Source organism: Puccinia triticina, chromosome 1A (assembly GCF_026914185.1).
Source record: "Puccinia triticina chromosome 1A, complete sequence".
In the NCBI taxonomy this organism is placed as follows: Eukaryota; Fungi; Basidiomycota; class Pucciniomycetes; order Pucciniales; family Pucciniaceae; genus Puccinia; species Puccinia triticina.
Window position 1 is genome coordinate 8,830,716 of NC_070558.1, and position 11,207 is coordinate 8,841,922.

An 11,207-nucleotide genomic window follows, 5' to 3' on the forward strand; every position below is an offset into this window, starting at 1 on the left:
AGGAGGAGGATCATGATGATGGTGGTGGGGATGATGATGGGGAGGAAGCGCAGAAGGCGCAAGATGAGGACCGGCGCCCGCTAGTAGATGACACCGATCCCATGCCCGCCTGATTTACGGACTATGAGGAAAGTAAGACCAGCTGAGTGGTGTGTGGTTTACAAAGGAAAATAAGGAAGATGGGAGGCAACCATGAGACTGACTTCGACCTTTCTTTCATAATGTGTGGGATGAATACGCTTGGATGGGCCCTAAACTTCACTCATTAGCTATTCTTGTAGTCCTTGTTCAGTACATATTTACATATTTTTGAACGAATGTATTTAATTTTTATTCAGACGCTATACCAAAAGAATGACAGGTTATACAAAAAGAAGAAGAAAAAAGATGAGAAGACAGTTGAGGTAATATTCACAAGAAAATGAAAAGTTTCTCTTGAAAAAAAAAATGAAAAAAGGCAAGCTTGAGGCTGAGAGTTTAAATGAGAAGCGCATTAAACGCAAAAGAAATGGAAACAGAAGGGGAAGGACAGAAAAAGGGGGATGGTTAAGTTTCTTCTCCGGCTTGTCCAGCAAGCTCTACCGTCCTTGGCTGCTGAAGCGCAACAAGAATCTGCTGTAGAAGCAGATATACTAATAAAGAAGATTCATTGGATTATTATACAACAACAATGAGAACAGTTTTTAAAACAATGAAAAACTTACTCTTCCACAACAACCAGGCCACCGCTAGTTGCACCAAAATGGCAACAAGATACAACATGCTATCCACATATGTGAAAGGGTAAGCAAAAGGTAAAAAATAAGGACATCTTCAAAGTCAATGAAAATATTACTTACAAGGGTAGAGTTTGAGGAGATGTTCAAAGAGAAAAGTGGTTGCTTTATTGATCTTCTCTTCCTTTATCGGGGGAGTTTTTTCTATGGGAGAAAGTTGGAAGTTGGCTTGGTTATATATGTCACTGGGGATCATATACACGTTAGACCAACAGACCCGAGATGAAAGTAAAAATGGCCTGCTTCCAGTCAAACTGGGTTGCCACCACCCGGGGTTGAACATGATTGGGACAGGTTGCCATGGAACTTAAGGGTGTATGAAAGTGAAAAAAAGTGTTTCTATGTTGGAATCAATGGATTACAGATAAATGCTGAACGAAATGTGGAAGAGTCAAGATGGGGAGGGAACAAGTCAACCACTGTCGATGGCATAGACCTTGCTCCCTCTCTAATTAGGCTCAGCCTCATGTCATGCCAGGTGTGCTGGCAGGGCTATTACAGGTCGAAGTCAGTCTTGCAGCTGCCTCCCATCTTCCTTATTTTCTTTTGTAAACCACACACCACTCAGCTGGTCTTACTTTTCTCATAGTGCCTAAATCCCTCTCATAACAAAAACAAGAAAAGGTTGAATATTTGTTGTGTATGTAGACCCAACCACTTCAACCACTACCAGATATCCTGAGTGGGATATCCAGTAAGAAATCCAGGATACCCTGTATCCCAAAGCACACTCCGTAATAGATAGGAGTGTGCCAAAGCACACTCCGTAATAGATGGGAGTGTGCCAAAGCACACTCCGTAATAGGAGTGTGCCAAAGCACACTCCGTAATAGGAGTGTGCCAAAGCACACTCCGTAATAGGAGTGTGCCAAAGCACACTCCGTAATAGGAGTGTGCCAAAGCACACTCCGTAATAGGAGTGTGCCAAAGCACACTCCGTAATAGGAGTGTGCCAAAGCACACTCCGTAATAGGAGTGTGCCAAAGCACACTCCGTAATAGGAGTGTGCCAAAGCACACTCCGTAATAGGAGTGTGCCAAAGCACACTCCGTAATAGGAGTGTGCCAAAGCACACTCCGTAATAGGAGTGTGCCAAAGCACACTCCGTAATAGGAGTGTGCCAAAGCACACTCCGTAATAGGAGTGTGCCAAAGCACACTCCGTAATAGGAGTGTGCCAAAGCACACTCCGTAATAGGAGTGTGCCAAAGCACACTCCGTAATAGGAGTGTGCCAAAGCACACTCCGTAATAGGAGTGTGCCAAAGCACACTCCGTAATAGGAGTGTGCCAAAGCACACTCCGTAATAGGAGTGTGCCAAAGCACACTCCGTAATAGGAGTGTGCCAAAGCACACTCCGTAATAGGAGTGTGCCAAAGCACACTCCGTAATAGGAGTGTGCCAAAGCACACTCTGTAATAGGAGTGTGCCAAAGCACACTCCGTAATAGGAGTGTGCCAAAGCACACTCCGTAATAGGAGTGTGCCAAAGCACACTCCGTAATAGGAGTGTGCCAAAGCACACTCCGTAATAGGAGTGTGCCAAAGCACACTCCGTAATAGGAGTGTGCCAAAGCACACTCCGTAATAGGAGTGTGCCAAAGCACACTCCGTAATAGGAGTGTGCCAAAGCACACTCCGTAATAGGAGTGTGCCAAAGCACACTCCGTAATAGGAGTGTGCCAAAGCACACTCCGTAATAGGAGTGTGCCAAAGCACACTCCGTAATAGGAGTGTGCCAAAGCACACTCCGTAATAGGAGTGTGCCAAAGCACACTCCGTAATAGGAGTGTGCCAAAGCACACTCCGTAATAGGAGTGTGCCAAAGCACACTCCGTAATAGGAGTGTGCCAAAGCACACTCCGTAATAGGAGTGTGCCAAAGCACACTCCTTAATAGGAGTGTGCCAAAGCACACTCCGTAATAGGAGTGTGCCAAAGCACACTCCGTAATAGGAGTGTGCCAAAGCACACTCCGTAATAGGAGTGTGCCAAAGCACACTCTGTAATAGGAGTGTGCCAAAGCACACTCTGTAATAGGAGTGTGCCAAAGCACACTCCTTAATAGGAGTGTGCCAAAGCACACTCCTTAATAGGAGTGTGCCAAAGCACACTCCGTAATAGGAGTGTGCCAAAGCACACTCTGTAATAGGAGTGTGCCAAAGCACACTCTGTAATAGGAGTGTGCCAAAGCACACTCTGTAATAGGAGTGTGCCAAAGCACACTCCGTAATAGGAGTGTGCCAAAGCACACTCATGTTCTAGCATTGAAATTTAAAGAACACTAGAGGCCAAGGCGGCTGTGCCGCTGCAGAGCCCAGATGCCCAGCTCCACTATTCTTCAGCCAGCAACAGTACTTTTTGTACTCAGCAACAGTAATGTTTGTACTCAGCAGCCTTAGTTTCTTTACTCAGCAGTGGTATTTTATGTTTTCATGTTTTTGAATGCTAAATGCACACATTTTTTGAGGTGATATGTTGTAATCTCACAGTTTAATTTTTCTGTTGGGCAAAAAATGAATGCCTTGGAAAATATTTGAAGTGATAAAATTCACTATCATTCAGATAGATCTACTTCCTGTAATCTGAAAGATCTGGATATCCTTCTTGGTGGGTCACACAATCCATATAGGCTCAAGCTGATGAAATTATGAGATCAGTGAGGTTATTGGTTGGGGTTATACATAACCTCATCCAAGTGGTTGAGTGTGTTGTACAATTTATCACTTCAAATATTTTCCAAGGCATTCATTTTTTGCCCAACAGAAGAATTAAACTGTGAGATTACAACATATCACCTCAAAAAATGTGTACATTTAGCATTCAAAAACATGGAAACATAAAATACCACTACTGAGTAAAGAAACTAAGGCTGCTGAATACAAACATTAATGTTGCTGAGTACAAAAAGTACTGTTGGTGGTTGAAGAATAGTGGAGCTGGGCATCTGGGCTCTGCAGCGGCGCAGCCGCTGTGGTCATTATTCCTGTGTTTGTAGGAGGAAAATTCAAACTTTTATGTGTACTCACAAAACGCCTCAAGATACAGCCAACTGGAAAGCAGAAATGGAATCTAGGACCAAAATAGCCCCTAGTCACCCATTGAAACCACCCTCATATCTCTACCGGATCAGAAGATACGCAAATCACCCCTTTCACGCACCAGTCCGAGTGGGTTCACACACAGACTCAACTCTTGGCTACCATACTTGGCATAATGCATACGGCACATGAATTACTTTTCTTCCTTCCTTTTATCAGGCCTCACCTCCTATTTCCCCTTGCATATGTTTGTTTCCCATTTGCATATCTTTGATCTTGGAAAATCCTTGTATGAATATATATGATCCTGTTTGCATATCAAAGGGACGCATTGTAAATAGTCTAGCTAAATTCCCTCAGTTGTACTTTCTCACCAGCCAAATTCCCTCAAAGCTGTTCCCCTGGAGTTAAATTCCCTCATCATAATTGTCTACATAAGGAGGCCTCTGCCTGCCAGTTGTTTTCTCCTCATCCCATCAGGGGACATTACCCCTCAGATCCTCATGCCATCCAGCGGTCTATATTCTCTACTCACTTATCACTCATATTATCCATCCATATCACAGTTATCAGCTCACATCACCACTCAGTTTCACATACCTTTCACACTTTATTTGAAATTCATATCACCGCTCAGTCACACACCTTTCACCAGTAACCAGTCCCCGGTTCCACTCCTGGTTGAGCTTAGCTCCCTCTCACCCTCATCACTCCTCCCTTTCTGAACTTATATACCCCCAGGCCAAGGACCTAGGTTCAAGCCCCACTCGAGACATCAAGTCGCCGTCACCTATCACATACATCAGTAACCCCATCAACCTCGGACATCAACAACAATCCTCTTATATATCTCATCTTCGAACATATCCTATCACAAAATAAATTTCCAAGCTTACCTTGGTGGTCTTGTTTTCTGATATACAGAAAGGCAGAGCTTGCACCTCACCCATACCTTTCGCCATTCAGCAAAAGGGTCTAACGACACCTTTTGAGTCTTACAAGGGAGTCCCCAACGTGATCGGATTACCGTATAATTGGATTTTCGAACGAAGTCAACCAAATTAGTCGAATACTCGAATAAGAAAAAAGAAGAACAAATTTATCAGCCACTACTGTCATTAAAATAAACGGAAAAACTCAGTTACTCTGAAGATCAACTATTCTACTGAAAAAGACTATCCAGCGACGAAAAACGACTCACCATCTCTGAAGAATAAAGATTGAACAACGAACCAGTACTGAAGGACGTATCTTGAAGAAAGCAGCCAGTTATATACCAGAAGACGGAAGATTGCCAAAGGATTTGGATAACTAGGATCCTGTTAGAAGAGAACGTTGGAGCACCACTCAAAGGAAGCGGACGATTAGAAGCTCGGAAGAAAGGTTATTGCACCTGAAGAAGCCGGACAGACATAGACTCTGGATAATCGTATACTGTTAGAAGAACCCTCCCACCTACTATTAGTTATTTGGAATAAACCCCTCAGCTTGCCCTGGTAAAGAGACCAGAGACCATTTATAATTGAGAAAATCAGAGATTAGCAGGATAAATACTCAACAGATAGAATTTTTTAGAACAACCAGAAAATCAACAGAAGTCAACATGGGCTTACCATTTACAAACATGCCAGAATTGGAAGGCGGATTTGCTCCTCTAGAAACTCCTTCGAGAAACCGATTTTTTGCAAACACTTCGAACTGGAATCCACAAACCGGTTTACCACCACCACGCCCCGACAAAGGCAAAGGACCTGCAAACACGTATAGAGATCAAGAGGAAGGCGGAAATGAATCAGACTCCGGTACACCTCAGAACAAAAGTCGACCTAGACCACAAGCTCAGGGATACGGGATGCATAATGTTCGCCAATCTGAAGGACTTATGGAAGAAGAAGACGAGTCTCCTGTTATGCAAAGAGGAGCACCAAAAATTATTAAAGACCCGGGATTGCTCTACAACGGGACCCACTTTATGAAGTTTTTGAAACGATACGAGAGAGCAGCAAGGACATACCAGGCAACGGATTACGATAAGGCGTTACAGATCGGACGATTTGTGCAGACGGAGGAACTCAAAAGTGAACTCGAGGCGATGGACGGATACGACAAATGCGATTGGAAGAAGTTACGAAAAGATATGGTAGAATCGTGGGGCGAATTGGACGACACAGTTCTATACACCACAGCCGATCTAATCAAAGTAGCAGAAGAATACTCCAGGGAAGGTCAACTTAGCAGTCATCGAAAATACAAAGCATACCTTGGGAAATTCACCACCATCCTCAAGTACCTAGTCAGCAATGAGCACATAAACAAAAAAGAGGATGCCTCACTATTATTTTTAAGTGCATTTTCACGGGAAAGCCAGAAAAACATCAGAAGACACCTTGTCAGTCAGGGAAAAATACCAAAAGGGAAAGATGGAAGCAGCAAACCACCACTTTGGAAAGACGCCACGGCAGCTGCAGAATTGGAAGTCCAGACAGAAGAGAACGGATACTTTGACATCAGAACCTTTTCAGACTCCAACCAAATCATGCAAAGGAACCTAGATGAACACCAACGAGAGAAGATGCTTACGGATAACCCCAAAGTCATGGAAAAGCAAGTTCAAGATCTAGCGCAGGATATGTCAGCACTCAAGCAGCAAATGAGAAGCCTGGTACCAGCAACTTACACACCAAATAAAACTATGGACCGACCCTCAGAACGTTCAGAATTCTCGAGGGGGAATACTAGGCCATCAATGCCACTTTACGATCAATTGAACTGTTACTACTGTCATGAAGAAGGGCACTCAACAAACCAATGTGGAGAATTGGCAAAAGACAAAGCAGAAGGATTAGTAAGGTATAGCTCAAGCAGAAGAGACTGTTACTTATCTGATGGACACCAGATCCCTTGGAACCCAACAAGACCAATCCAATCAGTAGTAGCTACAGCTTCAGCGAACACCAAGATACAAGAAGAATCCAGGGAAATAGTGGAAGATCAAAAGCCAACTTCAGTCAAAACATCAGCTCAAACAATAGACTGGGAACCACCAACTCTTAGTGCAGAAAGTTACCTCAAGTCTCACCCAATGACAAGGTCAGAAGATCAGAAAGGACAAAGAAGCGTAAGGATCCAGGAGCCCGGCCAAGAGGAACGAATGGATGTCGATCAGGAGGAAGAACCCAAAACACCGGTACGCAGCCCGGCAAGACGGATGGTCGAGAAAGTATGGACCAAAGAGAAGGGACTAGCTGGAAAGGAGAAGGAATTGAATCCGGAAGAAGCGCTACTCCAGGAACTAGACAACGTCAAAATACCAACAACATTTGCTCAGCTAACAGCAATCTTGCCAGCATACACCGCCCAGAATATCTCGAAGCTACAAGACCAATCTCCAGGAGCCAAGCATGGAATAAAAGTATCAGTACCACTTGCGAGAATAGGACAAGGAAGAGGCTGGAACAACATGAGGGATCTTGGCACAAATAATATAAGATCGTTTGGGTTCAGCTTGGTTCCACAAGGGCTCAAAATGGGACAGGTTTTGTTATGTTGGATAATGGCCTTGACCATGATGATCGTGGAGGGAATCAAGAAGCTATCAAAGATCAGTATGAAAAGCTTTGAGGTTATCAGCGGAATTATATTGGTTATTATTTTATATCTTTTCCGACTTGGCAAAGAAACAGTCCAAAACGTAACCGGGTTGCGAATTTTGTTCCTGGAACAACTCTGTAAAATCTGGAGGAATGGAAAGCTATGGCACATCAAAAACAATCAGCTATCAGGAAAGTGTATCAGCCGCATTCAAGATCTCAACAAGCTCAAAGACAAAATCTTCAACAAGCATCTCTTCAAACCTCACTTGGATCAACATGAAGAAATTTTCAACAAACCTTCACCTCTGGACCCAGGACCCACAGATACAGACCCTGAAGAAAAGAAAGACAGAACCATCAATCTATGCCACCCAAATGACAATTTTACAGATCTCAAACCAATAAACTCACCAACTTCAATCAAACCAAATACAATTTGTCAGCCTTCTGAAGAAACATTTGAGACTCCGCCGCCACCAGTTCCTCCGGATATTGCCTCAAAACCAAATCATTCAAGAAATGAATCAAAACTGAAACAAGAATTCAGATCAATCAACAATCTATCTCAACTCAAATCACACAGGAATCAATGTCTCCTCTTATTTTACTTACTCAAGAAGCTCATTTTTAAATCAACCCTGGAGATTCCACCAGACCGCTTTGGACAACTCCAGAAAACCTTCAACCTCCCAAGGCTCCTTGTTGGAATTGGTTAAACATTCATCATTTTCTCCTGTTTTCTTGTTTTCTACACTCATCAAAATCAGATATCAGCTCTAAATTCTTGCACTCTCAGAGTTAGAATCTTTTCAAGTTGGGGGAGGAACTTACACTTCTTTCACACATCAATCTTTCATTGCCACCTTCCTTCCATCCCTCTTCATTCTTAAGTTCTACTTTTTCTTATATAAGTTGGGGGAGAAGACCTCTGTGTAGTTTTTTGGCTTACAATTTCTCTTGGTTGAGGACAACCATCTAAGTTGGGGGAGGGCATCCTTCATTCGGCTAGAATTCTAAAAAGTAAAAGCTTTTTGCGGACACAAACTCGTCTTGATGCAGGTTGGACAACTAGAAATAACTCGCGGAAGACAGCGCTGGATAAAGTGTTTTGTATTTGCAACCGGATCGGCTGAGGACCGAGGAACCAATCGCCACCAGAAATTCAAAAACAACTATATTATTATCATCATTCATCACAATTCAGACATTTGAAAAGCATCAACAATAATGGGACGGTAGTTTATATTGCGACTTCAAACCAAAATCATCGTTCTAGAGAAGAAAACCACACAAGGAAACTATGATCAGCTTCAAACAAGACAGAATCTATAGTTGGGAATGATCGAAGAGCATCGAGTACTGGCTACGGAGTTCGAAGAGTATCGGCAAGTAAGGACGATCAGACAAGTTTGGCGAGGCTCTTAAATACAAAGGAAGCGGAGAACAGGAGTCGATTCCGGATTGTTTCCGCTAGACATGGCGAGATTTCATTCAAATGCAAATTGCATACGGGCTGTACTTTGATTCGGATGCATGACAAAGTAACAAGATAAAAAACTCCGAACGAAGATGACAGGAGACAACTTACCTAGTTGAAGAACCGCTAGCCAAATCGATCGAGTAGTCGTGGATCGTTGATAGGAGGCATGGAAGCTGCTGGAGATCGAAAGCCGGGATCGGACCAGCTAGAAAGGATCACAGGCGCGAAGACCTGTCACGGACTTGTACTCCGAATCGGAGGAACGCACACGTCACCAGAAAGCGCAGAGCGCGACTGCGGGCGCAGCAGCGAGGCCCGCGCGACCAATCACGCAAAACCAGTACCCCCCGATGACTACTCGACACCCGAGGCGCGCGAGCGAGCACAGCGGCAACCAGCGCGCACTGCGGACTGTGCAGGAACCGCTACAAGCAAATTGGACGCCGCAGGACCACGGTTCGAACCCCAAGGGACATAACCACAACCAACCACCTATAACCTGGGTTCAATTCCCACCAAACCCAACAAAATCAGACACCACAAGCGCGCGGTTTCGACCCCAACCTCAGCATAGAAATAAATTCAGCCAACAGACAGGGCGCCGGTTCAAGCCTCCGCCTCAACCCAAAAATTCAAGGCTCACTCTCTGAAAAACACAAAAACTATCAGATCATGGGTTCAAAACACACACTCAACCAAATTTATACCTCAACCCTCAAACAAAATCAGCTCACCGCGTCTGCGGAGGATCACTGCTCAATCAACACTCAAGTCAAAGCATGATTTCATCATCTTTTTGGATCAAAGCTCTCCATCATATAAAATCAAACACAGTCATAAGTCATAATTGACTGGGGACAGTCAATAAGTTGGGGGAGGATGTGGTCATTATTCCTGTGTTTGTAGGAGGAAAATTCAAACTTTTATGTGTACTCACAAAACGCCTCAAGATACAGCCAACTGGAAAGCAGAAATGGAATCTAGGACCAAAATAGCCCCTAGTCACCCACTGAAACCACCCTCATATCTCTACCGGATCAGAAGATACGCAAATCACCCCTTTCACGCACCAGTCCGAGTGGGTTCACACACAGACTCAACTCTTGGCTACCATACTTGGCATAATGCATACGGCACATGAATTACTTTTCTTCCTTCCTTTTATCAGGCCTCACCTCCTATTTCCCCTTGCATATGTTTGTTTCCCATTTGCATATCTTTGATCTTGGAAAATCCTTGTATGAATATATATGATCCTGTTTGCATATCAAAGGGACGCATTGTAAATAGTCTAGCTAAATTCCCTCAGTTGTACTTTCTCACCAGCCAAATTCCCTCAAAGCTGTTCCCCTGGAGCTAAATTCCCTCATCATAATTGTCTATATAAGGAGGCCTCTGCCTGCCAGTTGTTTTCTCCTCATCCCATCAGGGGACATTACCCCTCAGATCCTCATGCCATCCAGCGGTCTATATTCTCTACTCACTTATCACTCATATTATCCATCCATATCACAGTTATCAGCTCACATCACCACTCAGTTTCACATACCTTTCACACTTTATTTGAAATTCATATCACCGCTCAGTCACACACCTTTCACCAGTAACCAGTCCCCGGTTCCACTCCTGGTTGAGCTTAGCTCCCTCTCACCCTCATCACTCCTCCCTTTCTGAACTTATATACCCCCAGGCCAAGGACCTAGGTTCAAGCCCCACTCGAGACATCAAGTCGCCGTCACCTATCACATACATCAGTAACCCCATCAACCTCGGACATCAACAACAATCCTCTTATATATCTCATCTTCGAACATATCCTATCACAAAATAAATTTCCAAGCTTACCTTGGTGGTCTTGTTTTCTGATATACAGAAAGGCAGAGCTTGCACCTCACCCATACCTTTCGCCATTCAGCAAAAGGGTCTAACGACACCTTTTGAGTCTTACACCGCCTTGGCCTCTAGTTATACACTGCTACTAATTGACCATTTCTTCCAGATCATCCACTCCAGCCGATTCGCCATCAGATTCTTGATCATTGAGCACTTCCTCTTCCATAAGCAGGTCCAATTCAACAGGGGCGTCGTTTCAATTAGAAATTGACTGGAGGAATTCCATCAATGCTAGCCATTGAGGTGGCAAGAGGTTTTGATCGATTAAACTAAGTGCTACCATCCCCTTGATCGTGTCGTTCCAGCCGAGTAGAAGCTTTTCGTGATTTGTTAGTTCGGCATCTAACTCCTCACTGACCAAAACCTTGGCACTACTGCCAGCTGAGCCGAGTAATTTTTCCATGGCTGTTGTCAGATCGCTTTCCAT

The 11,207-nt window shown here is 44.0% G+C and overlaps 1 protein-coding gene across 1 annotated transcript; it reads right to left on the bottom strand.

Annotated features, from left to right (window-relative positions):
* Nucleotides 1–10,976: 10,976 nt before the first annotated feature.
* On the bottom strand, nt 10,977–11,207 carry PtA15_1A979 (uncharacterized protein; the record flags this gene model as incomplete). Its single annotated transcript, XM_053166062.1, has 1 exon — nt 10,977–11,207. One exon carries the CDS (start codon nt 11,205–11,207, stop codon nt 10,977–10,979), a length of 231 nt encoding a protein of 76 aa, XP_053017192.1.